Below are 19,648 nucleotides of genomic sequence, written 5' to 3'. Positions count from 1 at the left end.
GTGATTTTGATGTTTTTTGAGGTGATTTTGATGTTTCTTGAGATTTATTTTTGTGATTTCATATCAGAATTACTAACTTGCCTTCAATTGAAAATAATTTTTGAATATTCCCTGAGGTTGCAGTAATAAAGAGTTTCTCAGAATTAATAGGACATCTAATGGATCGTAAGCTGTACCTTACAAATGTTATAATTGGCAGTAGGTGTATCTTGAATTGCAACTGACTACTTTGATGTGGGCGAATAATTTTCTACCTATTCTTCCCTGAATTCTTTGCTAAAATTTGCTGTAGCCATTAGACACATTATAAGTGCTAGTTTTAGGTATTTTAAAACTTGGTGCTGCAGAGTATTTTGCCTGTTTGTGTTGTTATTATTGTTGTGTTATTGTAAATATATGCTACTATATTTACAGTTTTCCACAGGGGTTCCTATGTTTTCCATGGGGTTCTATGGTGGTCAGAGTGGCAAAACAAATTCACTCTGTAATATCTGGTGTTATTTCATTTCCAATTCATGTAACTGTCTGTTATTTTGTATGTTCGCTATGATGATGTGATAAGATGCTCAACAGAAAATATGTTTCATATTAAATACTTTATTTTTGTCTATGTAATTTAGGTGGGAGATGAATTTCATCACCCCATGTGAGACCACTGCCCTGCCTATTGGAAGCCTGAAGTGGCTTGAAAAAGTTCCCTGTTTAGTCTCTAAAGGAAGGTTTCCAGACTGTGTAAAAAATAAATTAAAGATACAAAAAATATATAAAATTGATAAAACAGAAAAAAAAATCCTAATCCCACCCATAGTACAAAATGCATCATAGGTTTGCAAATAACCTTTCATGGGTGGGAGCAACATAAAAAATATAATAAAAATCTAATTTACATGTATAGTCAGTTCATCAGAAAAATACTGAATTTAATTCCAACCATTTCAGTGTCACAAGTATATGAGATGGCAAAGTTGGCAGATTCAATAGTGTATAAAGATGAATTAGTTACATTATTATTATTATCATCTGACCTACATGAAGTCAGAGACTCATCGTGGGAGGTACACACACTATTGCACACAATGCTCATCCAACCATGTCTTAAACTGATTCAATGTGTCTACATTCGCAACACACTCAGGCAATGCATTCCACTCACCAACCACTCTCCATGCAAAGAACCTATTCCTCACCCCTCTGCTCACACCCTCCTTTATAGTTTCCAGAGATGGTCTCTTGTTCTCATTCCCCTCTCCCATTCTATGAAAAATCTCTTCCATGTCAACCTGATAACAACCTCTGACTGGCATATATGGCTCAATCATATCCTCCCCCCTCTCTTCCTCCTATTCACAGGGCTCTGCAACTTACATTCGCTCAATCTGTCCTCGTATTCCACATTAAAAAGACCACCTTTGTGAATCTTCTCTGGACCCAACATATCCTCATCACCATGAAAACCCAGAGACCAAATCTATGCACAATAATCCATATCAGGCCTGATTAAGGCCTTATACAATAGCATCATAACCTCTCTATTTCTGCATATCAGGGTCCTCTGCATCATTGTCATTATCTGATGTGACGTCTTCACAACCTGTGCAATGTGGTCACTGAATTTCAGGTCCTTTTCCACCATCACTCCTAGATCTCTCATGTCCTCTACTTCCTTTAAAGTTTTCCCACCAAATGTATACTTTGCATCCCATCATTGCTTATCAAATCTCAAAATCTTGCACTTTTCAACATTGAACTGATAGTTTCACTTACCTGCCCATTCATGCAATCTATTCGAGTCCTCTTGTAAGGCCATAACATCCACTTGACTTTGCATTGCTCTCCCCAGTTTTACATCATCTGCAAACAGCTGCATATCACTAGTTAAACCCACCCCAATATCATTAACATACAAATTGAACAACAATAGTCCCAAAACTGACCCCCTACGGTACCACTAGTGGCCTTCCTCTTTTGGGGATACTGCACCCCCCCCCCCCAACTTTCTGATACCTATCTGACAGCCAGTCACTGATCCAACTCATATTTGGACAAGCAATGACTACAAAAGAAATTAATTTTAATTATTCCACAAGGCGACAATAATGAGAAGTTTCTCAGAATTAATAGGACATATCACAGATTGCAAGCTGTATTTTACAAATGTTATAATTGGCATTAGGCAAATCATGAAATGCAATCTTGACTACTTTGATGTAGGCACAGATAATCTTCTTCATATTCTTTCCTAGCCAAACATTTTTGACAATCACCAGCTGCATTATTAAGTGCTAGTTTTATGTATTTTAAAAGTTTGTGCTGCAGAGCAGTTTGTCTCTCTTCAGGAATAATATATTACAGAAATGCTTCCTGTAATATATTATACTTAATTGTTAAAGATACCAAGCTATTTTAAACCTGGTTTTACTCCATTTCCCAAGTAAGCAAACAGACAAACAAGTCAAGTTTGCATCTGCACGTATTGCGAGTCTAGCTGACCCTCAAAGTAGTGCAAGACCAAGGCAACTCATGGTAAAAGTAGAATAAGCTCTGATCACTAATCTTAATATTTACCCTTAATGCAAAGCACATCTCCTAGAGGAGATGTATGATGCTTTGTATTAAAGCAAGGGGGCCACTACCCAGACTGGTTTCGACCTTTATTGAGGTCTCATCAGTGGGAGCCTGGCTAGATAAAGGTCAATAAAGGTTGAAACCGGTCTGGGTAGTGGCCCCTTGCCTTTAATACAAAGCATCATACATCTCGTCTAGGAGATGTGCTTTGCATTAAGAGTAAATATTAAGATTAGTGATCAGAGCTTATTCTACTTTTACCATGAGTTGCCATTCAACTTTTAATGTCGATGTTAAATTTACCATTTAACATCAATGGGACACTGCATGCTCTATGGGAGGAGTTATACTGGAGGAAGTAGGGGAGACAAGAGATCTGGGGTTGATGATTGATAGAAACCTGAAGTTTAGGGGACATACTGCAAAGGTGGTGAAGGTAACACAGAGGATTGCTGCAATAATGAGAAGGACACTGACCAGCAGAGATAAAAGTTATCATTCCATTGTATAAGACCCTGATCAGACCACACTTGGACTATTGTTCTCAGATTTGGTCCCCCAGGATTTGAAGGAGACAAATTAACTGTGGAAAGGGTACAAAGACAGATAACAAAGATGGTTTCAGGACTGTACAATGATAGTTATAAGGATCGGCTGAGGGAATGTGGACTGCAGAGTTTGGTGGATAGAAGAAGGAGAGGTGATATGATTGAGACTTTTAAACTGTTGAGAGGTGGTTACAGGGTTGACACTGGGGAGTTCTTTTGGTTGGTTGAACAGCGGAAACGATTGATGACAAGATGCCATCCCTGAAAGTTACGAAAGGAAACTGTGAGCAAGAGGGTGAGGAGTGGTTTCTTTGCATGGAGGGTGGTTGAACCATGGAATGCATTGCGTGATGGAGTGGTGAGAGCGAGAACGGTCAATGAGTTCAAGGAGTGGTATGATAGACTTTGTGTTTCTTGGGGGGGGGGGGGGACCTCCCCTCAACGAGTCTTGATAGACTTTGTGTTTCTCAGGAAGGACCTCCCACGATGAGTCTTTTGACTCCATGGAGGCATGAATAATAATAATAATAATAAATGTAGGACACACAATCTTCTGTAGTGTAATTTACATTAAAAATGATCTGCACTTAAAATAAGAAAAAATGGTTATAAAAAGACAGCAGAACATATAGTTCTCAATGGTAAAATCCTGAAGTAGTAATGATTACGTAATCCTCATATAACCAACCCATCAGTTAAATAACATTTAAATGAATTAGCATGTCAACTGACTCTTTGACCACCTAATATGCAAATCATCTCAACTTAACAGAACACTTGAGAAATTGCTATTTCTTCAGATCCTTATATTCTCATTTAAGAAACATGCTCCATTGTATATGCTGACAAAAGCCTGCTAGGAAACCGCTAAAACTTTTAGTACAGATGGTTGCTTATGTACTATAAAGCTATAAAGGAAATGGGTATTGGGTAATCTGATATCACAAAAACTGTCTTGTGGCAGCTTTTGTGATATCAGATTTGCAAAATGAAGATTTACAGATTTGAACCTGGACACCAAGCAAAGGAACAGATGGCTGTGTTGGATCTCTAATGCAGAAAAGGGGATTTTTTCCTCCCAAAAGAAATTCTGGTTTTTTAACATGCAGTACAGAATATACAGAATAATAGATAAAAATAAAATAATACACTAGTTGAAATTTGGAACATGAACACTTATCCATGCAGTCTAGAAATGTACTAATCACTAGCTATGCTGAAGATGAAGATTTCCAGAAAGCTAAGATGTCTACTTCCTCTGAGGAATAAAGAAGCAGAAGATTGTAATATTTACTTGATTTTTTGTGCATTAATTACCATCAATGTTAGTTTATGTATTGGAACTACATCTATTAAAAAAAAACTTTTTTTTTTCTGGCACTCTTGATGCCAAAAAAAAAAAAAAAAGTTTCAACTCCTATTTCAAATTACTTTTTTCCATACAGCTTTTTGAATGAATAATATCTTCAATAATAAACATCAACTAACTCAATAAACTTTATATGAAATTGGCTGAAGACTAACTACAACCAATGCCATATAAAGTTTATTTATGCAGCCCAGAATCATTATTATTATTATTATGGCATCCATGGAGTCAAGATGTGTTTCGTTTACAATGGCAAGCCACAATGACTCATTTTAGTGCTCAGGGATATTCATTTGACTTTAAATTCATTCAGATATTCATTCATAGATTCATTTGCACAACCTTTGATATTTTAGTACTCTTACTTGCAGGAATGGAGGTGGGGGGGAGAAACATTTCCATCATTTCAGATTTACATGTTTAATTTCATATTTACAATTATTCAAATAAGTATTTACAAATAAGCTACCGCTAGAGGGCTGTAAGCTGTGTGGTGTTAGAAACAGCTCCAGAAAGATTTTGAATAATAATCGGCAATATGAATTTTAGGGTTTTATAATTTATTTTTGATAACAAAGTGTGTCTGCATGATTTTTGGCATGAATTCTGCCAGATTTATTAGTTTAAATTGCCTTTTTTAAGTATAACACAATGGCAGTTACAATGTCAACCAAGCAGGATTGATGGTGCTACTAGGCAAGTGCCACAAAAGTCAAGTGGCATTGGCCACATAGACTTTTCGAAAATGATTCGATGTCATGAGTGCAATATGTATGCATGGTGGAGTGTAAGACGTGTTTGTGGAGAGAGAATGAACGAGAGATGAGAGAAAGTATGGATTTGTTGGAAGTGCAATATATTGTTGGACCACGTTGGACCACAGAAGATGGTATACAGGAAAGAAACGGAAATGAAACAAAAGCTAGAGAAACTGAAGGAGTGAAAGAATGCAAGAACGTAGAAGTGAAAGTTACAGAAAGAGTTACAAAAAACGGAAATGAAACGAAAGCTAGAGAAACTGAGGGAATGAAAGAATGCAAAGATGTAAAAGTGAAAGTTAGTGATAAGGGAGCAAAAGAAAGTATGACTGAGAAAATGGAAATAAGGTGCAGCAGAACAAGAGGTAGTGCGATTGTGGGAGTGATAGAGTTAAATTGTTGGAATGCAAGATTTAATGAAACAGTTATTGAAAATGAAAAATGAAATGAGGAATATGTGACATTAGACATCTAGTGGAAACTAATGAAAGTGTGCAAGAATGAAAGAACAGAATGAAAGAAATAACAGTAAAAGAGTGATTCCAGGATATCAGTATATGGAGACTCCATAATTAGAAGACTAGTTACTGAGAGAGTTCATAAAGTCTGCTATCCAGGTGCAAGAATGATTAGTTGTTCAATTAGTTGCGATTGTGGGGAAGAATGATCTAAGTGGACATAAGAAGGATGTGAGGAGGAATATCAGGAGACTATTGAGAAGAGTGAAAGGTAACACTGTAGTAGGAAAGGTTATCAGTGTGTTGTGGGGTACAACAATGATGAGTTGCGACAGAGAGCCAAAATCATGAATGGTATGCTAGTGGAGCTGTGTGAGGAGAAAGGAGTGCAGTTCATGCATGTATGTTTGGCATGTGATTGATGTGACGGAGGAAAGAATGACATTATACAGGCATGATGGGTTGCATTTAAATGGTTTTGGAGTGAGTGTACTGGAGAAAGTGTTGCTGGATGGAAGAACAGTGTGTGATGTGTGCAAGAGATCAGAAGAAAGAGATGAAGGGAAAAATTGGAAGAGTGGTATTGAAGAGACAGAAGTGCTTGGCAGTGGAAACAGTAGTAGTGTGAGAGATGAAGAGAGAATAGGAATGCAAGAGGAACAGGAAAACAGGGGGAGCTCAAGGTGAACTGAGAGACATGGCACAGGAAGAGTGGATGTTGAAAGTGGCAGTGAATGTGTATGTATATGGAGTATATTGTGATGTGGGTGGGGAAGTTGAAACTGAGCAGATATATGTGGTAAGTGGTGATAAAGGTGAGTGGACAGGTGTGGTGGGTAAATCACAACCAACACACAGCTTGGATAGGACTGGATATAGACTTAAAAATGAACTGCTGTGTTTGTTCACAAATGCCACAAGTATCAGAAATAAGGGAGAGGAAATGGTTTCATTGATTTGAGTTTATTCATCCCAAAATCATTGGAATAAGTGAAAAATGGTTGAATGAACAGGATATAGTAATGGGAATAGAAATGGAAGGATGCAGTATTTTTCATGAGGATAGAAAGGGCAAAAGAGATGGGGAGTGCTGCAGATGACAGCAGGGTAATTAAGTCCACATAAGATAGATACGAAAGGGGGGAAATAGTGGCAATGGTTATGAGGCAGTGTGGTGTAATGTGAAGATTGAGAGGAAGACATATTTAGTTGGATGTTGGTATAGACTTGGGAATGTGGGGGGTGATGATGAAGAAATGTATAAACAACTTGGATTACTGAACAAAGGAATGGTAATTATCATGGGTGATTTTAATTATGATGGTATAGATTGGAATGAAGACGTAGCATTTGGGAATAAGGGAAATGAATTTCCCAAGTTCTTGAGAGATAACTATCTCAGGCAGCGCATAAAGGAGGGCATGCGAGGATCAAGAGTTCTAGATCTGATCATTTCATCAGACAATGTAATTGTGAGAGTGGTATCACACTTTCCTCCAGCTGGAGGAAAGTGATCATGAAGGAATCATTGGCTAGTCATATGCAGACTTTTGTGATAAGGGCTGTTCAATAAGTAATAAGACTAATTTTACTGTCGTGAAACCACTCATCACAATATTAATTTCTGTGGAATAAAGAAATGTTGCTGTCTGTATTAACAAAAGAGGTTGATAGATGGCGTATACGGGCTAATGTGCCAGTGTCACGTGACTAAATGCAAGCTTGTTTCGGCACGCCTACGAGCCGCGACCAGTCGTCGAAATGGAAGCATCCTTGGAACAGCGTTATGCGATTAAATTTTGGGTGTGTTTGCAAAAATCGGCATCGGACACTTTTAACATGATATGCGAAGCTTTCCACGATGAAGCAATGTCGAGGGCAAGTGTTTTTCGCTGGCATAAAACTTTTAAGGAAGGAAGGCAAAATGTGGAAGATCTTGAACGTGAGGGAAGACCTTCAACGTCCATCACAGAGACAATGATCAACACAGCAGCGATTATCATCAAGGAGGATCGCAGAATTACAGTACGCCAGCTGCATGTTGTTTTGAATATTTCTGTGGGAAGTGTTCACTCAATCATGGCTGAACATTTGGGACTGAAACGTGTTTGCGCCCGATGGATTCCCAAACTCTTGACACTGGAGCAAATGCAGCATCGAGTGGATGTGTGCACAGAATGGAAAGAAAGACTGGAACAAGAAGGCGACAACTTCTTAAAATGCATCATTACAGCAGATGAAGCTTGGTTGTATCACTATGACCCTACAATGAAACAACAAAGCAGTGAATGGAAGCATCCGTCTTTGCCTACCCCCAAGAAAGCAAAAACTGTAAAATCGGCTGGTAAAGTTATGACCATAATGTTTTTTGACTATGAAGGTATTGTTTACCAACACGCTGTAGAACCCGGGAATACTGTAAACGGCTCATACTATGCGGATGTTTTACGGACAAGTAAGTAGAGGAGATGAGATATCTAGGAGTGATGTTGGGCAAGGACCTGAAATTCAGTGGCCACATTGCATGAGTTGTGAATATGTCATATCAGATAATGGCAATGATTCAGAGGACCCTGACATACAGAAATAGAGAGGTTATGATACCATTGTATAAAGCATTGATCATGCCTCATATGGATTATTGTGCACAGATTTGGTCACCAGGTTTTCATGGTGACGAGGATATGTTCGAAAGGGTTCAGAGAAGATTCACAAAGGTAGTCAGTGGTTTTTAGAATGTGGAGTACAAGGATAGATTGAAAGAATGTAAGTTGCAGGGCCTTGTGAATAGGAGGAAGAGGGGGAAGGGATATGATTGAGACATATAAGCTAGTCAGAGGTTGTTATCAGGTTGACATGGAAGAGATTTTTCATAGAATGGGAGAGGGGGTGAGAACAAGAGGCTATTGCTGGAAACTGTTTAAAGGATGTGAGTAGAGGAGTAGGTTCTTTGCATGGAGAGTGGATGGTGAGTGAAATGCATTGTCTGAGTGTGTTGTGAATGTAGACACACTGAATCAGTTTAAGCATGGTTAGATGAGCATTGTGTGTGATAATGTGTACCTCCCTCGATAAGTCTCTGACTCCATTGAGGTCAAATGTAAATAATAATAATTCTGTGAATAATGCTTAATCATTATCTATTAATAATATCTTTAACTTATTAATATCACTAATTTACTTACTAATTACTATATACAAAAGTTATTTCAATCATAACCAACTAGGCTATATAAGGTGATCAATTTCAGGTAATTTTATTGAACCTAAGGAAAATGGGTTCACCAGGCTATTCAGGTGATTTTATTGAACCCAAGGAAAATAAAGAGAAATCTTACAAAACAAACTTCTGCTGGGTGAAATTAAAGACCAATTTCCAACTATCAAGTATTCAGCAATCCTTTCAGTGACAAGAAGAAACATTTAAATAAGGGGTGGGGGGGGGAAGATGGCTTATCAAAAAGTATAAATAATATTTTTCTGGAAAGTTAAGTTACTGCTCACAGGAATCATATACAGTCTCTCTCTAATTTGAACTAACATGAGTTGCAATGATTCAAAATTCTTACCTAACAGACTGTGTAACAAGAGCTGCACCAGCATTGCTATCTTGAGATGGTATAACAGTAGCTCTGCATATCATTGCATTTATTACTTCATCTTCTTGAGACTCTAATGTCTGAAAAGGAAAAAGGATTAATATGTCAAAATCATATGAAAATCTTGTGTCAAAATCTAAAATTTCAGGAAGAATTTTAGATTAAATAAAATCTAATCTTATTAGATTAGATCTATTTAATCTAATAGATTAAACAGATAAATAGATTAAAATTTTAGGTTCCTATATGGGGCGGGGGGCTGTGTAGCTCAGTAGATGTGGTGTTTGCACTCTACGGCGCTTGTCGGTACGAAAATAGAGACTTATAAGTTCGAGTCTCGTTGCCGTTCAGAGGAACATTTTGGGGGACATATTGCAAAGGTAGTGAAGGTAATACATAGGATTGCTGCAATAATGAGAAGGACACTGACCTGCAGAGATAAAATGGTTATCATTCCGTTGTATAAGGCTCTGATTAGACCACACTTAGACTATTGTTCTCAGATCTGGTCCCCAGGATTTGAAGGGGATAAATTAACTGTGGAAAGGGTACAAAGGTGGATAACAAAGATGGTGTCAGGACTGTACAATGTTAATTATGAAGATCGACTGAGAGAGTGTGGACTGCAGAGTTTGGTGGATAGAAGAAGGAGAGGCGATATGATAGAGACTTTTAAACTGTTGAGAGGTGGTTACAGGGTTGACACTGCGGAGTCCTTCGCTTGGTTGAACAGCGGGAAGGAGTCATGACAAGGGGCCATCCCTGGAAGTTACGAAAGGAAACTGTGAGAAAGAGGGGTGAGGAGTGGTTTCTTTGCATGGAGGGTGATTGAACCCTGGAATGCATTGCTTGGTGGAGTGGTGAAATCGAGAATGGTCAATGCGTTTAAGGTGTGGTATGATAGACTTTGTGTTTCCTAGGAGGGACCTCCCTCGATGAGTCTTGATAGACTTGTGTTTCTTAGAAAGGACCTCCCACGATGAGTCTTTTGACTCCATGGAGGCCTGAATAATAATAATAATAATAATAATAATATTAAACATAATAATTATCATTATTACGACTAGACTTCAGTGGAGTCACATGACTCATCAAGGAGGAAAAGATAAGATAAGATAAGATATTACCATGATTTTATCTTCCACTAAATTTATTGAATATCAAAGCATTCACTACCCTTCCTCACTCCCTCCTTTCTCTCTGTGACAATGTATTCCACTAACCAACAATTCTCAAGGCAATTTTCTTTACACTCTCTCTCTCTCTGGTCTATCACATTTTTATTCAACTTGAAAGGACTCACTCTCCTCCTTTCATTTCTTCTTCTCTCCAAGGATTAGGCATTTGCTTGTTCCAGCTTCAATGTCTTTCCATCTTGCTGCTACTCTTCTTCTCTCTCTCTCTCCCTCTATATTTATCCTTTCAACTAATACTATGAATTATCTGTTATCTGTTAAACCCAAAAAATATCTTTCATTTAAAACACACTGACATTTATTCCATCATTCTTTCAGAGCTAACACTACAAAGTCCTATTTTGATTATGAATCTCATCTCTTGGTTCCCATACTAAATCCAGGTGATGATCAAACATGCACATCATTATAATTCATATTAATACTGTTATTATTATTATTACCCGAAGACCTCATGGAGTCAAAGACTCATCTGGGAGGTCCCCTCATCTCACACACACACACACCTCATTATACCATGTCTTAAACACACTCAAACTCCTTGCAGACACCACACTCTCAGGCAAGGCATTCCAATCATTCCCAACTCTGCACAAAAAAAACCACTCTCACTCCCCTACTCACATCCTCTTTATACAGTTTCCAGGGATGACCTCTGGTTCTCCCTTGATCTCCCCACTATTCTCTGTAGAACTTCTCCACCAGTGATCCCAGGCTATATCAGGTGATCAATTTCAGGTGTAAGTCAGCCCAAGAAGAGAAATCTGATCCTGTTTGGAGATCTTATTATCAAGAGTAAGGAGATGTAAAGTAATGATATACTTAGTTATCATTACTCTGATGGCAAACAAACTATAGCTTATTCAACATTCAAAATGCTGTACTTTTTTTATTAAGACACTACTTCTCACCTGTACAACTTCCATTTGATATCCAGCTCAAACTTACCAAATCAACTCTCTTCCTTTTAATGAGTCTTTAAACTTAGATGCTGGTTTACATTCATAATTGAGTTTAATGGAATGAATACAGCACAGAGAAATAATTAATCATAAGTTCATTCCTATATTTCATCTCTGTCACAGAGATATCAGGGATACAATTGTAAAATTGTAACAGCACCCAAAAACACAAAACAATAAGTGGAAAAAAGTTGGACTAGGAGCCTAAAGTCCTATGAGGTTATACTCTGTGGATGCTACTGACTAGACTTAGCTGTTGGGTGGGAAACCTATGAATTAAAGTTTCCCAAACCTTAGAAAATTCAACAACCATATTTATTTATTATTATTATTATTATGTCATGACACCTCCAAGGAGTCTGAAGACTCATCAAAGGAGAGCACCTAATCTACAGCTCTCTGTCTCCACCAACTACAGGGAACCGCAACTACCATCATCATTTACACCAATGCCATCTACTGCCCACGACTGACACTAGTATTTTTTGTCTGTAAATTGTGTGTTTTCTCAAGGCCAATTTGTCTGTATGCTGGATGAAAAACCCGAGTTTCCAGAAAAAAAACCTGCTACCTCAATATGAGATCAATTAACTCACCTTCAACTGAAAAAATCCATATAAAGATTCCTCTCATCATGATGAGAATATTTAGATTAGATTGGTTTTTTAAATCTTCTGCTAATTCTAAACAAAGTTATATTTGAGTTTACATTTGTTGCAATGAAGCAACGTATTTTTTTTTCCCCATTTGATTCTGTATAAGGTATCCAAAGCATGATCAGCTAGAACTGAATGACTATAGTTATGGCACAGATGTATTTCTAGTGATCTTCAAGGCAGATTTTCCAGTTTGACCATAATATGATAAGTTGCAACAACAAGGAACCTTGTAAACATCTGGAACAGACAGGAGAGGGAGGATCCTTAAGAGAGCATAAAAGAACAGCCAGCTTCAGATGAAATTTGAAAGCAGTGCAGCAAATATATTTCTTTAAAGTTCTGGCTATTTTTTTCTGAGGTAACATAAGAGTAACATAATGTAAACATAAGAGTGAAGAAATAAATTACATGTATAAGTTCACAATGTCATACAAAAAACTTAATTTATAAAATCATATTAAGGATATCATTAGACAGATGTAGTATCTAGAACAGCGGTCGGCAACCTGTGGCTCCGGAGCTGCATACCACTCTTTGAATGAATAATTGTGGCTCTTTTCATTATTAAACAATCTATTTTTGAATAATGCAAAATGAATGTTATTTATTAAATTAGAAACTAAAAACCCTAAATATAGCATTTGCAATAAATTAAGGACATTTTACATTAAGTCAAAGATATTTTACAATTGAAAATAGTACATGCGATGCTGAAAAATTTAATACTTTCATGTTTGAACTCTTTGAAATCATATGCGATAATCCTTCTTTACATTCATCTGGGATTATCCTGGATAATGCAAGAATTCATAAACCCACTGATTTGTCAAATATTTGTTTTAATTATTCATGCCAATTAAAATTACTCAAGTTATGTTTTATGTTGTTTTAATTTATTAAACCAAATACGTCACGCTAGGCTAGCACAGGTAGCACGTGCCTGTCTGAATGCACCCATTGTCTTCGCATATAGTGCAGGTGTGGTCTGTAAATCTGCTCACTTTGTTAAAATAAGTAAAGGTTTTGTAGTGGATGTTGCAGTGCTTTCATTTACTGGTGATTGTGTTAGGTAACATGAATATTGTAATATTAAATTAAATATTAACAAAATAAAAATATTTTTATAGTATTTAAAATGTCAGCAAAGAAGATAAAGATAGAACAAGAAAATTGGGAATTTAAAAGTGAATTGACCGAAACCTACACATTTGTAGCAAATACAGCAGGATTTCCAATGTGTTTAATATGCCATGAAAAGCTTTCAAACAATAAAAAATCAAATATACTAAGACATTTTTTAAATAAACACGATACATTTGACAAAGCATATCCACGGGGAGATGAAAGAAAACAGGCAGTAGAAGAGCTGCAGCGCAAAGTAAACCTAACTAAATGTTTATTTTCCAAATGGATAAAAGCATCAAGAAATACAACTATTGCTAGTTTTGTGGTCGCTCAAGAAGCGTTGTTAAATGAGGAAAACCTTTTACAGACGGCGAATATGTGAAAGAATGTTTTTTAAAATGTCCCGAATTTCTCTTCTGCAATTTTAAAAACAAAGTGGAAATAATTACAAAAATAAAAGACATGCCATTATCTCCTAAGATTGTAAGGGACAGAACTATATGAATGGTAGAAGATATAACAAATCAGCAGGTTACAGATCTAAATTCAACACCAGGATTCTCCATTGCCTGTGACGAATCATGCGATGTGGATGACATTGCACAGATTGTACTTATTTGTAGATACGTAAACTCTCAAGTTTATGTATCGATATACTACCACTTACAGGACAAACTCCTGGAGAAGACATTGAATCTGCTGTTACCACTTGCTTGAAAAGTAAGGGTATTAATATTAACAAAATAATATCTATTGTGACCGATGGGGTGCCGAGCATGAAAGGTACAAAAAAGGTTTTGTTTCTTTATTTAAAAAACAAATTTCGCATGACATGTTTTCCTTTCACTGCATAATCCATCAAGAGATACTTTGTGCACAAAATTTTCCAAAAGAGATAACAGTAGTGATGGATTTGGTTGTAGAAATTGTTAACAAAATAATGGCAACACTGCTCATCGGTGTTGCCATTATTTTGTGAACATTAGAACTTCATTGCGAATATTTCGATCTTCTTTTGCAAAACAGAATAAGATGGCTTTCCAGAGATGCAGTGTTAATGCAATTTGCCACCTGCCTTGGAGGGGTTAAGTTGTTTCTAAGACAAAAAGACCTTGAATATGCACAGTTAGAAAACTCATTGGTTACAAAAATTCTACTTTATGGTGGATATGACTTCCCATTTAAATGCACTAAATAAGAAACTACAGGGAAAGGGAAATACAGCAGTTTTGCTTTTAGAAGAAGTGATTTCGTTTGCACAAAAATTATATTTGTTTGCGACAGACTTAGAGAAAGGCACATTATTACATTTTCCTACGTTGAAGAAATATCAACAGGAACAAGCTGATAACAATTCCATCAATTTAACCTTTTTCAAAGAAATTGTGTAAACATGCAATCTGAATTTAATGGGAGATTTGAGGAGTTTAGAAAGAGCAAGGCAACTATATGTAATTTTTATTGCAACCACTTGAAATTAATCCTGCCGAATTAAATTTTTCACCTTTTGCTGGAATTGATGAGGCTGCATTTCAACTTGAGTTAGAGGACCTGAAAACCAACGATTTGTGGAATTCAAAATTTAGAAATCTTGAAGCTGACCTGGAGGAGTTGGAAAGACAAAAATCTACCCTTGCAATACAACACAAATGGTCTGAAATAGAAGATCTTAAAAAGCAAGATCAGATTGTATTTGATACGTGGAATTGTTTACTGGACACATATTCAGTTAAAAACATATGCATTTAGACTTCTATCAAGTTTTGGATCAACAGATTGCTGTGACCAAATATTTTCTATGAATTTTATTAAAAGTAAGTTGAGAAACCAACTAAACAACATGAGTCTTTCGTCATGTTTGAAAATGAAAATTATGTTGTATTTACCGCATATTGAGAAACTATCCCAAGAAGTTCAACAGCAAAAGTCGCACTAAGAAGATATTTTAAATTAAAAAAATTAAAGAAATAAGTATGTTATTGGATTTTATACATATGTTTTTGTAAGGTGGAGGAAATCTTTGTTTTATTATTTAATATTTAAAAATATCATATAATTTCATGTGACATGCCACCCTTGTGTTTTACAAGTATGATAACGTGCTACTGTAAAAAAAAACTGAATAAATAATTTAATAATATTTTTTAATGTAGTTTCTAAATTTAAAGCAGTGATGAGCAATTAAATAGTAAAATCAAATACTCGGTTCGATCCACATAAAGAATATTTTATTATTCTTTGATAAGTAAGTATTAATTTATTTTCCATGATTTAGGTATATTTTAATTTTTTAACCTTCACAAATAAATCCACATGTAAAAATCAACATTCATAAAATAGATTTTTAATTAAAATATAATTCTGCCATACAAAATGAACACGGTGGGCCACACAAAAAACCTGAGAGGGCTGCATGCAGCCCGTGTACCATTGGTTGCTCATCACTGAGTGTGGTTCCCTAAATTTTTTTTTTAAACAGATATAATTTTAAAAATGGCTCTTCAATCCGAAAAGGCTGCCGACCACTGATCTAGAAGGTATTTAAAAAAAAATCAATGTGTTATTTGGATCAAACTTTCCCATGTTTTTAACAAGGATATGCAGTCATTTCGGTTCAAGTTAGGACACTGAAGTAAGGCCTCAGCACTCTCTTTGAATATGTGTTCGAATTTATAATGGCATCTGTGTAGAAGGCGAGTTTTATACCAGAGAATGCTGTAGTTTGTCTCTATTCTGTGTTGCACCAATCCAGACTTATCAGATTTGTTGTGAAGAATATAAGACTGATGTTCTTGTATTCTTTTTTCTATGGAGCATCTGGTTTGTCCAAAATAAGAAAGATGGCAGTCATATGGAACTTGATATACACCAGGAAGAGACATAGTAGAGCTTTTATCTTTAGATGATAGGAAATAGGTGGATATTTTATTGATAGGAATATAAGTGGCTGTTAGATCATATTTCTTCAGAATCCTTGAAATTATTTCTGAAATTCCAGAGATATATGGGATTGGAACTTGACGTATAGATGCTTTGCTGTTTTAGTTTGGCTTGTAGGATTTGAACAGATGTTATGTGGTCCTTTCAGAGAAACTATTTAACTTCATGTAATGTTTGATAGTAGAAAGTTCTTTTTGTAACTGCTGGAGAGTTGAACAATTAGCTCATCGAATTAAACATTTAATGATTCCTGTTTTTTGAGAAGGATGATGAGCAGATTGTTTGAGAATGTAACATGCAGTAAAAGTAGGTTTTCTGTAAACAGATGTAGTTAAATTACCTGATGGTGAACGGAAGAGAAGGATGTCTAAAAAGGATAATTTGTTATCCTTTTCAATTTCCATGGTGAACTTGATACGAAGGTGTAAAGTGTTCATTTTGGCTAAAAAAAAAAAGGGAGGCAAGGAATCTCTGTTGTGAGGCCACACTGCAAAATGTCATCTATATATCTAACCCAGAATGAAAGTTGTAGGTAGAATCTAGATGAAAATATGGGAAAGTTTGATCCAAATAACACATTAATATATATATATAAAAGGAAATTAAATGACTCTATACCGAGAATGACAAGTTTAATTTTAAGATACAACTAGTTTCATTGAATATATCAACTTCTTCAGGTATCACAGGCAAAGAATTAAATAAAAAATAACAGAGACATGATAAAATACATTAACAGCTCTGGTATAAAACACAAGTACATTTACATTTAAAAGAGAGGAATGCGTGCTTGAGTTCCAACTGAAGTTGACTATGTGCGAGAGCTGGCGTGAGTGCGCCAGTATTGGATAGTGGCAACGTGTGCATCAGAGATATTATAGCTAAGGCTATTGTTAATATGAGATGAATCAAGCGATATTTCTCTAGATTCAATTATTTTTCTTTCAAGTTCATCATAGCACACATGGATATTAGAAGTTAGTGGCCAGTCTATGAGGTGTTGGCGGTCCTCATCCGAGTTGATAGAGAAGAGAACATGGCTAGAGAGAGCGCTGGCTCTGGTTCTGTTGTAGGAAATGTCTCTTTTATGTTCTTCCATGCGTAAAAGGATGGATTTAGCTGTCTGGCCATAGTATGTTCTGCCACAATCACACAGAATCTTGTAGACTTCTGGATACTGAGTAGGGAGATGTTTCATTTTAGGTCTACTGAGTATGGAACGAAGTTTAGGAAATGTAGTGAAGCAAGTTCTAATGTTGAATTTCTGTAGCATTTTAGCAAGTTTTGGGGAGAGAGAGCTGATGTATGGTAACGAAATAAAAGCTCTTGGTGGAGAAGAATCTTCAGCAGCAGTTGAGCAGTGGACAGAGAGAAATTTATTAATCTTCTTAAGAGAGAATCCATTGTTAACAAAAGACCTTTTGAGAAAATTCAGTTCGTAATCAATTTCTGTTTCATCTGTAAGTAACGATCTGGCTCGATGTGCCAGGGTTGAAATGATACCAAACTTTTGTGGATGGGTAGAGATGGGAAGAAGCATGAAGGTATCTGTCTGTGTAAGTGGGTTTCTAAAAATGGAGATTTTGATATTTTCAGCACATCTCGTAAGTTTTAAGTACAGAAAGGGAAGACAGTCGATGGTTCACAGGTGAAATTGATTTTCTGATGAAAATTGTTGAGATGGTCTAGAAAAAGGTTGAGGTTGTCAACGGCGTGTTCCCAGATGAGGAATACATCGTCAATGTAAAGATACCATATTTTAGGTTTAAGACTTGAGGAATTAATAGCTTTTTCTTCAAACTCCCGAAGAAATATATCAGCAAGAATCAGAGAGAGCGGACTGCCCATAGCTAAACCTGAGTTTTGTTTATAAATTTTGTTATCATATTTGAAGTATCCTGAGTTCACACAGTGAGAGAGTAACATTTTGCAACATTGAACTCACATCCCCATTTGCTTGCCGAATCGCTCAATTTATTCAAGTCTTCTTGCAAGGCCACAACATCTTCACTACTCTTTATGGTTCGTCCCAACTTTGCATCATCTGCAAACAACTGAATATCGCCATTCAAATCTTTGCCAATATCATTAATATACAAGTTAAATAGTAATGGCCCTAAAACAGACCCCTGAGGCACTCCACTAGTGACATTCCTTTTCCTGGATATCGCACCCCCATACACAACTTGTTGATACCTATCAGATAGCCATTCTCCAATCCAATGCACTAATCTAATATCCAATCCCATCTGCTCTAGTTTGACTGTCAACTTATCATGAGGTACTCTATCAAAAGCCTTTGCGAAATCCAAGTATATTACTGTTTATCCTTCTCCTCTGTCCAAGGAAGCAGTCACTTTATTGTAATAAGTAAGTAGATTACTAAAACATGACCTCCCTTTAGCAAATCCATGCTGTCCATCAAAGATTATACCATTGTTGTCAACCCAACTCTGGATCCTAGTTCTCACAAGCTTCTCCAACAACTTAACCACAACACCTGACACAGAGATAGGCCTATAGTTTGATGCTTGAGTTCGATCACCTCCTTTATGAAGTGGCACAATCTTGCCCTCCTTCCACTCTTTAGGAACTTGACCAAGTGCAAGACTCGTATTAAAAAAATATGTCAAGGCAGGTGTCAACTCTCTGGCACATTCCTTCAGAATATGCGGTGATATATTATCAAGTCCCACAGCTTTATTTACATCTAGTTTACTCAACTCCCAAAACACCTCTTGCTCACTTACAGTCAGTCTCTCCTCCCCATCATCAACTGCTCTCAATCTCTCCATGAAGTCACATTCACAAGATTGAAAGATCTTTATGAACTGCTCATTAAGTATCTCCACCACACATTCTGCAACAGCTGTCTTTATACCATTTCCTCCAATCAATGTCGTCCTTCCATAATCATTCTTTCTTTTGCTGGCTACATATTCGAAAGAACTCCCTAGGATTCTTTTTGGCTTCATTAGCTAACTGCTGTTCCTACCTCTCTTTAGCTACTCTCACCAACCAAGTCACCCTCCTTGCCTGGTCTTTGTAGACCTCATGAAATTGGTTACTTCCACTTCTCTTATGCTGCCTCCACAATGTCCTTTTTCTCTGTATCGCATGCTTAATCTCTTATTCATCCATCTCACACCTACCTTATTTAACTTTCTCACCCTTGGAATACATTTAGACATTGCATCTACTAAATAGTTTTCGAAAATCACCCAAACTGCATTGATCTCTTTCCCAGCTAACTCTTCATTCCATGCTACACCAGCAAGCTGTCTCCTGAGCTCTTCATAATCAACCCCCCCCCCTCTTGTAGTTCCACATGTACCCTTTTTTCACAGGGGTCCTTGCACTGCTGTCAACCACCCAGGTAATCACCTCATGGTCACTTTCACCAATTGGTGGATGATTTGACACCTCATTTATAATTACATCCTCTGATGAGATGACCAAATCCAAGACC

At 36.6% G+C, this 19,648-nt stretch overlaps 1 protein-coding gene across 3 annotated transcripts in view; it reads right to left on the bottom strand.

Moving 5' to 3' along the window:
- LOC150106608 (endosome/lysosome-associated apoptosis and autophagy regulator family member 2-like) overlaps positions 1–19,648 on the bottom strand; it is a 594,368-nt gene that overhangs the window by 202,169 nt on the left and 372,551 nt on the right. For all 3 annotated transcript variants that reach the window (XM_090392568.1, XM_090392569.1, XM_090392567.1), the window contains one exon: positions 9,268–9,377. In XM_090392568.1, the coding sequence (XP_090248694.1) occupies positions 9,268–9,377 (110 nt within the window). The remainder of the gene's footprint in view (positions 1–9,267; positions 9,378–19,648) is intronic.

The sequence above is a fragment of the Typopeltis vanoorti genome, chromosome 5, assembly GCF_054136105.1.
Source record: "Typopeltis vanoorti isolate ZY-2024b chromosome 5, IOZ_Tvanoo_1.0, whole genome shotgun sequence".
Lineage (NCBI taxonomy): Eukaryota > Metazoa > Arthropoda > Arachnida > Uropygi > Thelyphonidae > Typopeltis > Typopeltis vanoorti.
This window is presented reverse-complemented; position numbering and strand designations above follow the sequence as displayed.